At 48.0% G+C, this 19,169-nt stretch overlaps 1 protein-coding gene across 1 annotated transcript; it reads left to right on the top strand.

Moving 5' to 3' along the window:
• Positions 1 to 17,699: 17,699 nt before the first annotated feature.
• On the top strand, positions 17,700 to 18,853 carry LOC117612560. Its single transcript, XM_034341246.1, has 3 exons — positions 17,700 to 17,830; positions 17,924 to 18,383; positions 18,467 to 18,853. Exons 1-3 carry the CDS (start codon positions 17,700 to 17,702, stop codon positions 18,851 to 18,853), a joined length of 978 nt encoding a protein of 325 aa, XP_034197137.1.
• Positions 18,854 to 19,169: the final 316 nt, after the last annotated feature.

Below are 19,169 nucleotides of genomic sequence, written 5' to 3'. Positions count from 1 at the left end.
AAGCCCTACCATGCCAACCCCGATGAGCCAAGTTGCGGAGAGTCTCAACAAGCTCCACCTTTGATGGGGACTTCATTTGACATGGAGGTTGAGTGCATCATGGCCAAGCGAGAGGTGCAACGCAATGGTGTACCGAGGTACTTTGAGTACTTTGTCAAATAGAAGGGCCTGCCAGAGTCCAAAGGCAATTGGGAGAAAGAAGAGTCCTTGTGGAAGTACAAGGACATCATCGAAGCATTCGAATGAGACGGATCTACCGCGGCAACGAGGACATTACCTAATTAGGTGGGGGAGAATGTCACGGCCCGCATGTTCAAGGCCCAACCCGTTGTTTTGATCATGCTAGACATCTTAGCCCACATGTCTAGATCCATTGTATAGTAGTAGGTAGACGTCAGTTGGTGGAAGTAGTAGGTAGACCTAGGTTGATGACATTGTATCTTAGCCACCTACCATGATGGTAGGTGGGATAAGGAAGGTATGTAAGGAGGATGTCACATTGTGTATCCTCACCTCACAACTTGTAAAGCATTGAGCAGCAATACAAGCATATATTCTCCCAAACTTTCTTAAGCGTTCTTATTGTGTTCTTGCTCTTGCAATTGTTCTTGCTTGGTTCGATCTTGTGTTGTAGGAAGGAGGCTGACTTAGCTTGTTCGAGAGAAGATCAAGTCTAAGGCTGCACGTAAGGAAGACTCTGAAAAAGTTATCCCGTGACAGTCTTGTCATGGGATGAGAGAGCGGCGCGAGGCGGTGGAAGCGAAACACACATTTCGCCACTCAAAGCACACCTGTACGGCCCAGGATCCCTTCAGATCCCAGTCAGCCTTCTTCCACTTCATGATATTCATGCCTCTCACAACTCCGTGAGAGGTTCACCTTCAAGTATCGTCTCCTACTAGATAACGAGTCAGATTACCTTGTGACAATACAATCACTTTGCATCCAGCAACGAACCCTCGACACCCATACATCAAGCGTTGCATAAGACACGTCAACTGCACCGACCACGTTTCATGCTTTACTCATGTCTAACTCAAGACATAGTGATCCAACACACCATCGGTTTACCCACACTTCTGTTGGTCATTCCTTTAGTGTCCACGATAGCCCACATCCTCAAGCTATACACGCAAGCTGTCATACTTGCATGTCGCCCAAGCCTTGGCCATATATGTATTCCGAATGTTCCACACAACCATCTATGCATTGCATGGTGTCACAACCCATGCGTATCGGCATTCAAATATCTTCCTTCAATATTAGACAAAGCCAAATCCAAGCCAAGTCCATCGAGTATTGTCAAACGTCCCGCTAGCCTATGGCATAGCGAATGCCATATATTGACCTCACTCTTTCCAAAGATGTACAATAAAAACGGCCTCGCGTTTTCGTACAGTCCTCGAGAATTCCTTTCCTTCGGTGGCACAGGTTATCCTTCAACAATCTTATGCTCGCTCTTATGACTACCTCCAATGTCATAAGGATGCTCGCTTAGTGCCACAAGGGTGTAAGCACCAGGGGTGGTGGGGAGCATGACACCATGTCACCCCCTATATAGGATTTTATGCATTTAGCCTTCTACCAGGATGGAACATCACCTATGCACGAAGAGTCATAATTGGGCATAACTCCTTCATACAAACTCCGAATGGCGAAACGTCAGTTGCGTTTCCTAGGTCTCAACATCACGAACATTTCGGTATTCTTGGTTCCCTCAGGTTCCCTCGGTATCCGTTGAGGAGATATGAGGGCCCATTTCCTATCATCCGATCAGTGGGAAGAGCTGCTTACCGCTTGGAACTACCACCTCGATTGAAGATTCATCTGGTGTTCCACGTGAGAAATCTCAAGCCCTACCATGTCGACACCGAGGAGCCAAGTTGTGGAGAGTCTCAATGAGCTCCACCTTTGATGGTGACTTCATTTGACAGGGAGGTTGAGTGCATCATGGCCAAGCGAGAGGTGCAATGCAAGGGTGTACCGAGGTACTGGGAGTACTTTGTCAAATGGAAGGGCCTGCCAGAGTCCAAAGTCAATTGGGAGAAAGAAGAGTCTTTGTGGAAGTACAAAGACATCATCAAAGCATTCGAACGAGAAGGATCTACCGCGGCGATGAGGACGCCACCGGATTAGGTGGGAGAGAATGTCACAGCCCGCATGTTAAAGGCCTAACTCGTTGGATTGATCATGCTAGACATCTTAGCCCACATGTCCAGATTCATGTACAGTAGTAGGTAGACGTTAGTTGGTGGAAGTAGCAGGTAGACCTCGGTTGGTGACATTGTATCTTAGCCACCTACCATGATGGTAGGTGGGATAGGGAAAGTATATAAGGAGGTTGTCACATTGTGTATCCTCACCTCACAACTTGTAAAGCATTTGAGTAGCAATACAAGTATATATTCGCCCAAACTTTCTTAAGCGTTTTTATTGTGTTCTTGCTCTTGCGATTGTTCTTTGCTTGGTTCGATCTTGTGTTGTAGGAAGGAGGCTGACTTAGTTTGTTCGAGAGGCGATCAAGTCTAAGGCCGCACGTAAGAAAGACTCCAAAAAAGTCATTCGTGACAGTTGGTATCAGAGCGAAAGCTCGAATCATTCGAAGAAGCATGTCGAAAAGCGGATCAGATGTGGAGATAGAACTGTCCAAGGTCAACAAGGATCGTGAGGGAAAATCGAATAGGGAACGATCTAGAGATGTGGTAGCCATGATGGAGAAGCGGCTTTCTAGGATGGAGATTGCCGTGGTTGAGTTCGATTAGCGATTTGAGGAGGACGTTCTTACAAAGGGGGCTTCAAAGCTGTAGTGGATGAGCTTCGGGGCCAATTCCACGGAGTCCTCAACTATGCGCTAGACAACATCAAGCTAGATGTTCAAGCCAAGCTGGATCACTTCTTAGCGGAGCTTACTTCGCTTCGTGATGAGGTGAAGGATGTGAAGGGAGATTGGGCTTTGTGCAAGGAAGCTGTCTCGAAGAAGACCTGGACTCCGAAGGAACCCAAGGTGCTAGATTCTTTCAATCCCAAATTCTATAATGGGAAGAGGGAGGCAAAGGAGCTAGACACGTTTTTGTGGAATATCGAAAGGTATTTTAAGTATTTGAAGGTCGAGGATGACAAGCCCAAGATCAATACGGCAACATTGTTTCTCACCGACAATGCTCTTATGTGGTGGCATTGTCGATCCATGAGGATCAAACTCGGTACGTTTACACTTGAGACTTGGGATGATTTTAAGAAGGATATTATGTTGCATTTATATCCAGAGAATGCCAAGTATGAGGCAAAGGAGAAGCTGAGATAGCTAAAGCAAACTGGGAACGTGAAGGACTAGGTCGCCACGTTCACCAACCTGCTGTTCGAGGTGCCTAGCATGACGGATGAAGACAAGCTCATGCACTTCATGAATGGCCTACAGAATTGGGCCAAGCTGGAATTACGAAGGACACACGTCCAAACCTTATTAGAGAGGCAACTGCTGCAGCTGAGTCTCTTGTTGAGTTCAAGAAGAAGGATCAAGGCGACCCCAAGTTCAAAGGAAAGAAAGATAGCAGTAGATTCGGTGGGGGAGACAACAAGTCGAAAGAGGGTAGCAAGTCAGGAGACAAGTCTAACGGTCACAAGTCATCCTGGAAGAAGAATGACAAAGGTGACACGGGGAAAGACAAGTAGAAGCTAGTTCGCTACTTGTGCAATGAAGCGCACATGATGCATGGTTGCCCGAAAAAGAAAGCTCTGAATGATATGAACCAAGAGAAGGAAGAGGAAGCCAAGAGGGAAGCAAGAATGGGGCCCATTCACTGCATTAATGCCTTGCAAGCCAAAGGAGCTCAACCACAGGTTTAAGCTAAAGGAGTGATGTTCGTCGATGCCATGGTGAATGGCAAGACAACCCGTTGCCTGGTGGATACAAGTGCCTTGCACAACTTTTTGTCTTTGCAGGAAGCAAAGAGACTTGGGTGTCGAGTCTCAAAGGAAGCAGGCAGTATGAAGATAGTGAATTCAACTACGAAGCCCATTGATCGAGTAGCTCGTGGTGTGGCGCTACACATTGCCACTTGGAAGAGAGTAGCTGACTTCCCCGTGATCTCGATGGATGACTACAAGTTCATGGACAAGGTAAAGGCATTTCCTATTCCATTTTACAATACTATGTGCATTGCACAGGGTGGAACAATGCCATGCATGGTGCCAGTGGTGAGGCAACAAGGCGAGATGAAGCTTTTGCCAGGCATGCAATTTTCCAAGTCTTGGAAGAAGGGCGAACCGACGTTCCTTTCAACTATAAAGATGGATGTACTTGAGAAGGAAGTCCAACCAGTCCCGAAAGATGTGGAGGTAGTCCTTAAGGAGTTTGCAGATGTCATGCCCAAGAAGTTACCCAAAACCTTACAACCTAGGAGAGGAGTGGATCATGCCATTGAGTTGGAGCCAGGTGCCAAACCTCCTGCCAAAGCGCCGTAGCGGATGGCACCTCCTGAGTTGGAGGAATTGAGAAAGTAGTTGAAGCAGTTATTGGACGCTAGGTACATCCAACCGCCCAACGCCCCTTATGGTGCTCCAGTTCTTTTCCTGAAGAAGAGGGAGGGAACACTGATGTTGTGCATCGACCATAGGGCGCTAAACAAGGTGACCATAAAAAACAAGTATCCAATCCCTTTGATTGCAGATTTATTTGATCAGTTGGGAGGAGCGAAGTACTTCACCAAGAGGAGCGAAGTACTTCACCAAGTTGGACTTACGCTCGGGATACTATCAAGTGAGGATCGCACCAGGACATGAACCAAAGACAGAGTGTGTGACGAGATACGGGTCTTACGAGTTCCTTGTCATGCCGTTCGGCATGACTAACGCCCTTGCAACATTTTGCACTCTTATGAAGAAGGTATTCCATCCTTTCTTAGACAAGTTTCTTAGCAAACCTTTTGAGGTACACATTGATGCATCAGATTTTGCTATTAGTGGTGTACTCATGTAGGAAGGCCACCTATTAGCTTTCGAGAGTCGGAAGCTCAATGCACGGAGCGGAGGTATACAGTTCAAGAGAAGGAGATGACAGTCGTAGTGCACTGCTTGCGGACTTAGAGGCAATATTTGCTCGGTTCTCAATTCCTGGTCAAGACTGACAATGTTGCCACAAGCTACTTTCAGTTCCAACTGAAGTTGTCACCCAAACAGGCTAGGTGGCAAGACTGCTTGGCAGAGTTCGACTACTAACTGAAGTACAAGCAGGGGAAGATGAATGTAGTTGCCGATGCCTTAAGCAAGAAGGCCGCACTAGCAGCTGTCACACAACTCCAGAGTTCTCTCATGTAGAGGATACGAGAGGGCTTGTTGCATGCTCCCCAAGCCAAAAGTCTGTTTGAGCTTGTCAAGGATGGGAAGACAAGAAGATTTTTCCTCTACGATAATGTTCTCCATGGAACATGGAAGAGGATTTGTGTTCCAAGGTGGGACAATCTGAGGTGAGAGCTAGTAAAGAAGTGTCATGACTCGAAGTGGGCGGCTCATCCGGGCACTCATCGAACATTAGTCTTGATGAGTGAAGCTTACTATTGGCCACAGATGCGGGAAGACGTAGACTCGTTTGTGTGAACTTACCTTGTATGCCAACAAGACAAGGCATTGTAGAAGCAGCCAGATGGGTTGCTTGAGCCACTTCCTGTTCCAATCAGACCATGGGAGAGTTTGTCCATGGACTTGATTGTGAGTTTACCCAAGTCGGAAAGGTGTGGCTCAATTTTGGTGGTGGTCGACAAGTTCACTAGGTATGCTACCTTTATCCCTGCACTAGCAGATTGCAACGCTGAGGAAGCTGCATGCTTGTTTCTAAAGCATGTAGTGAAGTATTGGGGGATCCCCAAGAGTATTATCCGTGATCGTGACACTCGCTTCACCGGTAAACTTTGGACAGAGCTAATAGGGTACGGAGACGTGTCGATGAGAGTGGCCCATTTAGCCTACGTCTGGAGACGTCTTGATGAGTGTTGCCTGTTTGGCCAACATCTGTAGACGTGTTAATGAGAGTGGATCATTTGGCCTACGTCTGGAGACGTGTCAATGAGAGTGGCCCGTTTGGCCTACGTCTAGAGACATGTCGATGTGCGGCCCGTTTGGCCTACGTCTCGAGACGTGTAGATGAGGGTGGCCAGTTTGCTCTACGTCCAGAGACGTGTCGATAAGTGTAGCCGGTTTGGCCTAGTCAGAAGACTTGTCAATGTGTGTGTGGCCCGTTTAGCCTACGTCTGGAGACGTGTCGATGTGAGTGACCCGTTTGGCCTACGTTCGGAGACGTGTAGATGTGAGTGGCCTGTTTGGCCTACGTCTAGAGACGTGCGATGAGTGTGGCCCGTTTGGCCTATGTCCGAAGACGTGTCGATGTGAGTGGCCCGTTTGGCCTATGTCCGGAGACGTATCGATGTGAGCGACCTATTTGGCCTACGTCCGGAGAGGTGTCTATGAGAGTGGCCCATTTGGCCTACGTCTGGAGACATGTCAATGTGCGGCCCGTTTGGCCTACGTCCAGAGACGTGTCGATGAGTGTGGTCGGTTTGCCCTATGTCCAGAGACGTGTCGATGAGTGTAGCCATTTGGCCTATGTCCGAAGACTTGTCAATGTGTGTGTGGCCTGTTTAGCGTACATTCGGAGACGTGTCAATGTGAGTGACCCGTTTGGCCTATGTTCGGAGACATGTGGATGTGAGTGGCCCGTTTGGCCTACGTCCGGAGACGTGTCGATGAGTATGGCCCATTTGGCCTACGTCCGAAGACGTGTCGATGTGAGTGGCCCATTTGGCCTACGTCTGGAGATGTGTCGATGAGTGTGGCCCGTTTGGCCTACGTTCGGAGACGTGTCGATGAGTGTGGCCAGTTTGGCTTACGTCCGAAGACGTGTCGATTGCGTTTGTAAACATTCCATTAGAAAAAAAAGCTTGAACTTGCATTGATATATGCGTGACTACATTGCTTTATTGAACAAAGGAGATGAGTTGCACGGGTAACATCAAAAGTAACTTGTCTTCAATGGAGGTGAGGGAGGCAGGCTACCTGCTTGGAGTTGAGCTAATAGGCAAGGAGCTTCGTGGATAGTACCTCTGGAGGTGATGGGCATTCTGTTGTCTTGGAACATTCCTTCCCTTAAAAGATGATGTCGGGATCATCTTCCATGACTGGGTTGCCGCAAGGTTTCCACCACAAAACCATGAGATGGGCCCGTTGTGGTGGTATTGCTCTTCTTATGTCTTGTATCAACCATGATTGTTTGAAAAAAGTGTGGAAAATGGATTTGGAGCCCGCTTTGAGTATTATGTCGCACTCTCAATGAAAGCACCAATTTGTGGGAGCAAATTTGCCCACGAGAATATTCGGTTCTAAAGATTCCCTTTTCTTCTTCGCCGCCTCTTTCTCCCTGCAAAATAGAACAAATAAGAGGACCACACCCAGGGGGTGTTTGCCAAAGGCCCTCAGATGCCTAAATTAGTTTAAGTATTTGTAAGAAAAACACTCGCTAACTAGGGTATGGAGATGTGTTTTGGGCTCCCAATTGGAGTCGGCTTTTGACTGTTCTTGGAGTTGGGTTCCCAGTAGGAATGGGTTTGCGATTCTTTCTTGACCTAGGATGCCCAAACTGTATAAATGCAGGGCTTCTCTTCACTCTTCTTCACATCGCAAACTTGACTTCTTTACTTTCTAGCTTGAGAGAGATCTTGGAGAATTTGTACTGCTTGTCGAAGAGAGGGGTTGTCGTGCATCCCAAGGTAAGTCGAGCAAGTATTTTTTTTCCTTCGTCTTCTCTGTTTTGCGACCATGACTAACTAGATGGGACCAAGCTGGTTGTCGCCGCTGGTGGCTGAAGACGGTTAGAGTAGCGGTGACCGTTAGTGGTCTGCCCCCTGCCCAGTACGTTGAGATATGGAAGCAGAATAGTCTAGACTCTAATGATCTACTGGTTGGAGGAGTGTTCTGCCGGATTCCTTTTTAAAAAGGATGGCCGACATGTTAAGTCTTCCAGAAATAAAGCTACGACTTTGCTGGTGAAAGATGCCACTCCGTTGAGAAAAAAGCCAAGGATCCATTCTGCTGATAAGACTCAAGTAAGAGCTATTCCGCCGCCATCAGCAAGGTTTAAACATCTTGTTGGTGCAGATCGCAAAAAGATTGATGGTATACGTGATGTTCAGGATATTCCACTTGAGTCTCCTACAAACAAACTTGGAGACCGTGATTTGCTCCATGAAGTTGTCTGCTTGCCGAGAAGTAAAGAGATGATGGCATTCCTCTCTGAAGTTCGAGTCATCTGCACTAGTTAAGGGATGGAGATCGAACTGGGAGGTGTGCTCATTCTCTCAACTATCGCGATCCAGCTGTTGAGTCATGAGCAGTCAAGCGTGGAGTTGATTCAGCATCGTCGACTCATTTATTTCTTTTCAACTTTTGTAGTCTGCTTTCTTGTGTAGAATAATTTTGAACTTGACCGGTTGGTCAACTTGCTTTGGAAATTTTAGTTATTTTTTCAACTTCAATTCGCGTATTGACTTGTGAACTGCTTGAGTAACCAGCCAGTATCTTGATTGTGTGTCTCCCTCGAAAAATTTATAAGTGCCACGGTCCTTCTTAAGGGACTCCAGGCATGCTCTGCATATATCATAGGATGTTTTTCTCAGGTCACAACATATTTGGCCTATGTCCAGAGACATGTCGATGAGAGCAGCCCGTTTGACCTACGTCTGGAGACATGTCATGAGTGTGGCCCGTTTGGCCTACGTTCGGAGATGTGTCGATGTGAGTGACCCGTTTAGCCAACGTCCGGAGACATGTCGATGTGTGTGTGGCCCTTTTGGCCTACGTCCGGAGATGTGTCGATGAGATGAGAGTGGCTCATTTCGCCTACGTCCGGTGACGTGTGGACGTGAGTGGCCTGCTTGGCCTACTTCCAGAGACGCGTCGATGAGTGTGGCCCGTTTGGCCTACATTCGGAGACGTGTCGATGAGAGTGGCCCGTTTGGCCTACGTCCGGAGACGTGTCAATGAGTGTGGCCCATTTGGCCTATATCTGGAGACATGTCGATGAGAATGGTCCGTTTGGCCTACGTCCGGAGACGTGTCGATGTAAGTAGCCTGTTTGGCCTACGTCCGGAGACATGTCAATGAGTGTGGCCCGTTTGGCCTACGTTCGGAGACGGTTCGATGAGTGTGGCCCGTTTGGCCTATGTCTGGAGACGTGTCAATGTGAGTGACCCGTTTGGCCTATGTCAGGAGACGTGTCATGAGTGTGGCCTGTTTGGCCTCCGTCCTGAGACGTGTCGATGAGTGCCCGTTTAGCCTACGTCCGAAGATGTGTCGATTGCATTCGTAAGCATTCCATTAGAAAGAAAAGCTTAAACTTGCATTGATGTATGTGTGACTATATTGCTTTATTGAACAAAAGAGATAAGTTGCATGGGTAACATCAAAAGTAACTTGTCTTCAATGGAGGTGAGGGAGGCCTGGCTGCATGCTTGGAGTCGAACTAATAGGCGAGGAGCTTCGTGGATAGTACCTTCGGAGGTGATAGGCATTCGTTGTCTTGGAACTTCCTTCCCCTAAAAGATGATGTCGGGATTGTCTTCCATGACTGGGTAGCAGGTGACAGCTTGTGAGACCTGCGGTTGTCGCTTGCATGATCTTTCTCTTTTGCTCCTCAATGGTCAGCTCGGTCTTAAAGTCGGCTAGGATCGTGTTGATCCGTATGACTTTTTTCGTGGAGGTTCGTTGGCAGCTGCGTCACGATCTTTGATTTGCTGGATAGCCCCCTTTTGCGATGAATTCGGTGCAATGGCCATCTCCGACCAGTTCTTCGAGGTGCTTTTTCCAGGCGAAGCAGTCATTTGTGTAATGACTGTGCCCTTCATGGGATTCGCAGTATCTACTGGTATCCTTCTTAGCTGGATTTCCCTTCAAAGGCGATGGTTTCTTCAACCAAGGCATGTTCTTTACTTGGGCTAAGATCTGGTGTATCGGGATAGTGAACTTGGTACAGCTCTCAGCTACTAGAGCACCTCTCTAAGGTTGTAATCCGCGCTTGCCTGCATCCTTGTCTTTTATCATGTTGTTTCTTTGGCTTGCCTGCTCAACCGGTTGATCGACTTGCTTGGCAGCTTTTTTTGCAGCAGTTCGATCATCGTCCCAAAGTGCATAGCGCTCTGCTGTTGCAAGGACTTCTACTAGTGTTTGGCAGAGAGAGATGGTCAGCTCGCGATATAGCTCACACACAACTGGCAAGCCTCTCTTGAAGGCCGATGACGGATTCGGTCGTCACATCCAATTATGTTCGCCCTTTCTGCTTTGAACCTCTTGATGTAATCTTAGAGGGATTCATCGTACTTCTTTTGTAGGTTGAACAGGTGGTCAGGGGTCTTCTTGATCGTCCTGTAAGAAGTGTATTCTTTGGTGAAGATGTAAGCTAGCTCCTTGAAGCTGCTGATCGACCCAAATAGCAGGGTGTGGAACTAGTCTTGGGCTGCTCCTAGCAAGGTCATTGCAAACACCTTGCACATCAGCGCATCGTTCACCTTGTAGAAGATCATTGTATTTTTAAAGTGCTTTAGATGGCTTTCGGGATCGGAATCCCCTTTGAAATGAGTGAATGAAGGTGTTGAGAATCTCTTTAGAGGAGCAATCTGCTCGATGTAAGTAGCCTGCTTGATCTGCCTGAGGAGCTGGCCAATTAAATTGTTTTGGTAGTCAACCCTTTGTGTAAGCTGATCAACTCGTGAGTTAAGTCTCACTTGACTGTGCGGGTAGGGAATAGAGGTGTAGATCGGGCCCAATGGCAGATGGGCTAGGGTTCCATTAGATGTGTATACGGTTGCCTACGTCAAGTGTGATTGCAAAGGAAGGATTTGCTCCAAGACTAGGGAATGGCCCGAGATGGCATTGAGGTGGTCACAAATGGCGACACTGTCATGGGTGGCGGCACCAGCACCTAGGCCTTGTGGTTGCATGACGGAGGAGGCCACAGGGCTGTGTGGCTGCACTGGAATTTCAGCAACAACATCGCACAGCTGCTGCTGCGTTCCGGTTGCTATAGCAGTTGTTTGGAGAGGTTGCGTAGCTGCCGGAGGTTGCTGTCCAGATGCGCACACGGGTGCATACGTTAAGTGTGGTTGCAGATGAGGGTGAGAACAGATATGCTCCAAGACTGGGACGGTATCAGGGTAGTCGTGGGGTTGTGCAGCGAATCCAGTAGCTAAGTGGTGTGACTGCTGATGCCTCCCGACTGCAGAATGGCGCAGCAGAGCAGCTTCGTCAGTAGTCGCGTGCGGCTGCAAGGCTGTGGAGGTCACTGGTCCATGTGGCGGCTGTTCTACAATTTTAGCAGCTGTCTGCATCGGCTGTTTTGAACTCCAGCAGTTGTCTGCAGCGGCTGTTCTGCAACTTCAGTAGTTGGAGTTGGCTGCAGTGCGTTAGGAGGTAGTTGCAAGGGAAAAAGATGCGATCATACCACCTCATATCACTGTCCCCTCCATAAGTCTTGAGGTGCACAGTGTTGATCAGAACTCCAAGCAGATGAGGCTAAACCTCGACTTACTTGAGGGCGAGCGTGAGAACACCATTATCCGGGTCGCCTCCTATCAGCAACAATTGAAATCTTACTACGACAAAAAAGCTAAGGTCAGACAGTTTCAACCAGGCGACCTCGTGCTAAGAAAGGCCCTTATGTGATCAGCTGGTCTGGGGGCAGAGGAAGCTACACACTGGACACCATGGATGGGAAGAAAACACCACGACAATGGAATGCTCACCATCTCCGAAAGTATTATCCGTAGTGCTTCCTCCTAGCTGCTAGAAGTTCTAAGTTTTTATACCAAGTTAATCCCATTTTCGAATAAAGGACTATAATCTTATTAATATCAATATAAGTTCAGTTTCTCAATGTCTTATCTGCCCACGAAACAAAACATTTGCCCATAAGCAGCGTCCTTCGGGAATTTCCTAAGGGAGACATCCAGGTTCCTATCCATTTCTGAAGGGAGGCAGGATAGTCACACAATTGCCTATAAGGAGCGTCCTAAAAGAGACGGAGGGCGACGACTAAAAGCGTCCATTTGGAGACGCAGCCAGTTAAAAAAGCGTCCTAAGGGAGACGTATGGTGCGCCAGGAATTTCTTAAAAGGGGTTCGCTATTCTTCCTGCAGGAAATATCCAGGTTCCTATCCGTTTCCTAAGGGAGGTAGATAGTCACAAAGTTTCCTATAAGGGAGACGCAGGGCAACGACTAGAAGCGTCTGTTTGGAGACGCAGCCCACTAAAAAAACGTCCTAAGGGAGACACAGGGTGCACCAAGAATTTCTTAAAATGAGGTCTCCATGCTTCCTGCGGGAAATATCCAGGTTCCTATCCGTTTCGTAAGGGAGGCAGGATAGTCATGCAGTTGCCCATAAACAGCGTCCTACGGGAGACGCAGGGCGACGACCAAGACATCTTACGGGATGTGCAGAACACACCCAGAGTCCCCTAAGGGGGACCCTGGTACTCGCCAACTTCCTAACCATCGTACGAGATATGCAGTTCATGCCCGGAGTCCTTCAAGGAGGACCCTGGTACTCACTAATCTCCAAAGGGGACGTGCAATCAGAACACAGGCTAGTTACTCAAACAGTGCACAAGTCAAATATGGAAATTGAAGTTGGAAAATGTAACTGAAATTTCTATAACAAACAGACCAACCGGCCAAGTTCAACAAAAAGAAGATGGTAAAATAAGACCAGTTATTCTAAACAAGAAAGCAAACTACAAAAGCTGAAAAGAAACAAAAAATAATCTTCATCTACTCTGAGACGCCAGCAGAAGACCTTTAAGCTGCAGCCTCTTCGGCATCCACCTGAACAGCTACACCTTCAACAGCTCCATTTGCCTGCACCATGACATCTACCATCATCTCGTCTACTGTGTCCACCTCTGCTCCATCCTCTCTGGTTATCTGCTCTTCAGTTCCTCCTTCCACAGAGGGCGAGTAGGGCCAGAGCGTCTCGATGTCTACGTTGTTAATCGCATACAAGGGATCAGTCTCATCTACGCAATGCATGTAGCCTAACTTATATGCATCTATGGTGGCTTCAGACTTGGATTCTTTAGCAGACTTATGGTAGGCATGAAATCTAGCCAGGAGTTTGTCATAGCTAAGGGAGATGTCAGCATTCTTATGCTTAAGGCGAAAGAAGGCATCTTTTCAACTAGCCAAATCAGCAGCAGAAGAGTTGAGCTTGGAATCCTTCTCGGTAAGGGAGCTTTTCAGCTCAGATATCATCGTCCTCAAATTAGACGTCTTCTTCTCGTACCGAGCCTGCTCAATGGAAAGCTGGCTGGCCAATTCAGCATTCTTCTTCTCCAACTTACTGAGCTGGGCAGAAAAGGGGGCAACAACAGATGAGTTCCGAATAGTCTCAGTAGCAAAAACCAGTTTTTGAATATGATGAAATGTCGTTTCCCTTTGTTTTTCCAATGAAAGGGACGAGAAAGTACCAAGATCGCCGGCTTGACAGATGTGATCAACCAACTCAACACAGGAGGACGGGTTTGATAGGAAGTTCGTCTTAAGCAGATCAGATACACATGCATCCCTTACAGAGCTAGACTTGCTCACCTCAGGACCAATTGTCGATGCTGAGGAAGAACCCTTTACCCGGGCAATGACTCTCTCACCTTCTTAGCCTCCACTAACCTCATCTCCAAAGGAGTCAATAATGCTGGATCATGAGCAGACCTCCTGCTTCGATCTCCATCTTTTGACTGATGCAGACGACTCGAACTTCTAGGAGGAATGTCTGCATCTCTTTGACGCTCGGTAGAACTAGGTCGGGCACGAGCCGCTTCAGGAAGCATATCATGGTTTTCAAGCGTGTCAGTAGGAGGCTCGGGCAGAACACCCCGAGTACTGTGCATGCCACAAACCTTCATGCTATCTGCACCCACGAGATGCTTGACCCTGGCAGATGATGAGGGAGCAGACCCCACTTGAGTCTCAAAAAAAGGGAGCCTTGGTTTCTTCCTCAATGGAGACCCATCCTTTGCATGCGAAGAAGTAGCTTCACCTCTCGAAGATTCAGCAGACCATTCTTCCTGTCTGCCAAGTAGATCATCAGGGTCATGACCGTTTTGCTTCCACCTTTCGACATCCTCAGCAAGGGGCAAACCACCGTCTTCCTCCCGGTACTCACTCAACAGCCAGCGCCACTCTCGAAACCTTAGAGGGATGTTCATAGCACGATGGACCTTAGCCATGTTCGATCCAAGTTCCAATTGCTTGCTGATGTCACTCACTACACTACAAGCAGAAGACAGAAGTTAGTCAGCCAAACTTCAAGAAATTCAAATAGAAGGAGCATATCAAAAATCGCATAGAGACATACCATCGCAATAGGTGATGGGAACAACTGGGCCTTCACCGACGTCGCCCTCCCACCGCCCGCTAACCTCCAACACGTCGTCATGCCAAGCGTGATCTCCTTGACTAACACCCTTGAACAACTTGGCCTTGTAGACACGAACTTGGGCATACCGCTCAAACTGCCTTACTTGGAAAAAATAAAAAAACTCTCGCACTGTCAGCTCCAACACAAAGAAACGACTTAGATTCTCGAAGCACGTTATCGCCCTGTAAACGTTTAGAGTACACTGGCTCGGAGCACACCCTATGACGCAGAATACCTCCTTGAACAGCTTTGACAGAGGGAATTTGAAGCCCAAAGAGAAATAAAAAGGGTGGAAGGTGATGATCCTAGCATCATTATCATTCGCATCCACCAAAGGCTCGTTGTAAGTTCGTGACTTCAATAGCTTTACCCGCACGTCATCTGGAATAGCAGACGCATAAGCAGCCCGCCATTTCTGGAACTGAGCATCAGTCGTGACGCAAAAAGAAAAAAATTCTGGCCATGAACTTTTTGCTATGCACTATGGAGCCTCCCTATAAATACAAAGGGACCTGAGAGTTTGGAGCCTTGCTACCATCTCTGGAAGACATGGTTGATCAACGGGCAGCTGCAAAAAGAAAAAAATTCTACAAGTTAGAATGGAAGAAAAATTTGCAAAGCAAAAAAAAAAAAAAGAGAAAAAAAGAAAACACAGCAGCAGCAGTGAAACAAAAAAGAAAAGAAAAAAAATCCTAGAGCAGCTTGGACTGGCCAAAGCAAAATGGGGGCAGCCCAATCTGCCACCTCCTCAAAGCCCAGCCAATGCGCAGTTCCAACCCTACCCTAGGCCCGCTCGCTCCAAATGCCAGCATGCACAGCCCGCATCCCATGAGAAGGCCCAGCTCGAGCGCACATTGCGCAAAGGCCCAGCTCCGCCTCTCCTAGCGTGAGCCCACTCCATGCATCAAGCCTGATGCCTCCAGATCACCAGTTTGAAGCCCAGCGCATGCCAGCTCGAGCCCACCAGACCTCCTTGCTCGGGCCCAATGCACGCAGGCCCTAGCTTGCCTACCCACGAAATTGTGCAGCCCGTCCAAGCCTCCAGTCATACCCCAGGCCAATCACACAAGGCACGGACCAAGCTGCCAGAAGCCAGAATAAAAGAAAAATATATATACAACCCAAGTCAAATTACCTTGGGTGTGCGGTGAAGACAAGGACTCAAGAAGGATGGGAAAATTCTGCAAAGTTTTCTCTCTCTCTCTCTCTCTCGCTAATGAAATCGGAATGGATTTTGGATGTGAAGAATAAATTGGAGGAGCCCTACATTTATGAGGAGCAAAATTCCTTGACTTACAAGGAACCGCAAACCCTTTCCAACTTGGGAGTTCATAAAATTGGCAAGTCAAACACCTCCTCTACTCGGGAGCCCAGGTTCACAAAGGAAGCCCAGTTACAGATGGACAGCCCAACGGATAATTTACATCTCCTACATGCCACCACGCGCCATGCAGAAGCTGGGGGGCATTTGTGGTAACCTAATTAAATCAGACCCTAGGTCAAGTAATTCCTTCCATTTGGGGATTATTTGACCTAATTGGGAGTTAATCAACCTAATTGGGAGTTACTCAATTTAATTGGGACTTACCCAATTAAATTGAACGTTACCTAATTAGGTTGAGAATTGATTTGATTCGTACACAATTCCCAATTAAATGAGGAGTTACCTAATTAAAAAAGGATTTGATTTTATACCTACCACAATTAGGGATTTGATTTACCCTAATAAATCAAATCCCTAATTAATCAAATCAATTCCAAATAGGGGAGGAATAATTCCCTTCCATCTACGGAATTATTCCTCTGAAACCCTAGCCTCCAGGACCACTATAAAAGGATAGCCATATACAAGGGTTGAGGTACGTCTAAAATCTCTATAGAAAATTCCTCTCAAACCCTAGCCACCTCCTTTCTCTTTCTCTTTTACATAAGGCTCCGGCCTCCCAGTTTACACATTAAACATAGCCTGTACCCTATTTTAGCTATCATTTCTCTATGGATTGATTGACTGACTTAGGCATCGGAGGGCCTTTGCCAACACCCCCCGGGTGTGGTCCTCTTATTTGTTCTATTTTGCAAGGAGAAAGAGGCGGCGAAGAAGAAAGGGGAATCTTTCGAACCAAATATTCTCGTGGGAAAATTTGCTCCCACAAATTGGTGCTTTCATTGAGAGCACAAGATATACTCAAAGGTGCTCCGAACATATTTTTTCAATCCACAAAAGCCTTCCAAACAACCATGGTTGGAAGCAAACGCCTTAGGGGCAAAACCACCGCGATGGTGCACTCTGGAACGGCAGAAGTCTCGTTGCCACCACGAGGTACAGCTGCTGCCAGGGACTTGCTGCAACCTCCCATCGCTGCCAACACGTTCCAGCAGCTTCCCAGCGAGATCTAGCAAAATCCCATGGCTGCCAGTATGTTCCAGTAGCTCCCCGGCCAGTTTCAGCAACCTCCCATGGCTGCCAGCGCATTCCAGCAGCTTCCCAGGGATTTCCAACAGCCTCCCATGGCGGCGAGTGCGTTCCAGCAGCTTCCCAGAGGGTTCCAGCAGCCCCTCGTGGCTGCCCATGCTGTCCAGCCACCTCCGGCAGCTACGCAACCTCCCCAAACAACTACTATGCAACCGGAACGTAGCAGCAGCTGTGCCATGTGGCTGCTGAAATTGTAGTGCAGCCACGCAACCCCGTGGCCTCCTTCGTCGTGTAACCGCAAGGCCTAGGTGTCGGTGCCGCCACCCATGATAGTGCCGCCATTCGTGACCACCTCAGTGCCATCTCGGGCCATTCCCTAGTCTTGGAGCATATGCATTCACTCGCTCCTTTGCAACCACACTTGACGTATGCACTCGTATACACATCTAATGGAACCCTAGCCCATCTGCCATTGGGCTCGATCTACACCTCTATTCCCCACCCGCGCAGTCAAGTGAGCCCTAACTCACGAGTTGATCAGCTTACACAAAGGGTTGACGACCAAAACAATTTAATTGGCCAGCTCCTCAGGCAGATCAACTTGGGTTAAAACCTTGGAGCCCATGACATGGAGAGAAGGATCTGCGAGCATACGGTGAGCATTTTGAGGGATCCCAGACTAGTCAATCAGAGACAAACTGGCAGGGGAGAGAATGAGATCGAGCTAACGAGATGCAGACATCTGCAAGCCGTACTCTAAGCCGATCGACGATCCATTCAAGACTAGGCTCACAAGGGGCATGAGTTCGAGAACCAACTTGCGACGACAACTTATGGAGGAATCTTCGCAAGCTCAATCCACCAATCTGCCTCATGGGCAGGGCAACCAAGGAGGTCAACTTCTTCAAGTCGACGAGGAAGTCAACCATCCCTGCCTGAATCATGGGGGTCGCCAACGTGATTGGCAAGCCATGCGTGTGGAGGACGTCGAGAAACTCGTAAAAGACTGACTTCGTAACTTAAAGATTGGTGGAAATTTCGAAGATGGTCTATGCAGGGAGGTGGACCAAGCAAACTCTACGCCTTTGACTACCGAGATCGAGCAAACTGCTCCCCAAAAGACATTCTCAACGCCTTCATTCACACATTTCAAAGGGGATTCCGATCCTGAGAGCCATCTAAAGCACTTCAAAAGTATCATGATCTTCTACAAGGCTAATGACGTGCTGATGTGCAAGGTGTTTGCAATGACTTTGCTAGGAGTAGCCCAAGACTGGCTCCACACCCTGCCATCTGGGTCAATCAGCAGCTTCGAGGAGCTAGTTTACGTCTTCAACAAAGAATACACTTTTTACAGGACAATCAAGAAGAACCCTGATCACCTGTTCAACCTGCAAAAGAAGCATGATGAATCCCTCCGGGATTACATCAAGAGGTTCAAAGCAGAACGGCAAACATCATTGGATGTGACGACTAAATCGCGTCATCGGCCTTCAAGAGGGGCTTGCCAATTGAGTGTGAGTTGTATCGTGAGCTGACCATCTCTCCCTGCCAAACACTAGTAGAAGTCCTTGCGACAGCAGAGCGCTATGCACTTTAGGACGATGATCGGACCGCAGCAAAGAAAGCTGCCAAGCAAGCTGATCAACCGGTTAAGCAGGCAAGCCAAAGAAACGACATGATAAAAGACAAGGATAGAGGCAAGCGCGGATTACAGCCTCAGAGAGGTGCTCTAATAGCCGACAACCATACCATGTCCACTGTCCCAATACACCAGATCTTAGCCCAAGTAAAGAACAAGCATTGGTTGAAGAAACCATCACCTTTGAAGGGAAACCCAGCTAAGAAGGATACCAGTAGATACTGCGAATTCCATGAAGGGCACAATCATTACACAAATGACGGCTTCGCCTGGAAAAAGCACCTCGAAGAATTGATCGGAGACTGCCATTGCACGGAATTCATCGCAAAGGGGGCTATCCAGTAAATCAAAGATCGTGATGCAGCTGCCAACGAACCTCCACGAAAAAATTCATACGGATCAACACGATCCTAGCCGACTTTAAGAGCCAGAGCTAACCATCGAGGAGCAAAAGAGAAAGATCATCCAAGGGACAAGCGCAGGACTCCCAAGCTATCACCTGCTACCCAGTCATGGAAAACGATTCCGACATCATCTTTTAAGGGAAGGAAGTTCCAAGATAACGGAATGCCCATCACCTCCGGAGTTACTATCCACTAAGCTCCTCACCTATTAGCTCGACTCCAAGCAGGGGGCCAGGCCCCCCACACCTCCATTGAAG

The sequence above is a fragment of the Prunus dulcis genome, unplaced genomic scaffold, assembly GCF_902201215.1.
Source record: "Prunus dulcis unplaced genomic scaffold, ALMONDv2, whole genome shotgun sequence".
NCBI lineage: Eukaryota > Viridiplantae > Streptophyta > Magnoliopsida > Rosales > Rosaceae > Prunus > Prunus dulcis.
Note: the sequence above shows the minus strand (reverse complement) of the source record. Positions and strands in the feature narration are given on the sequence as shown.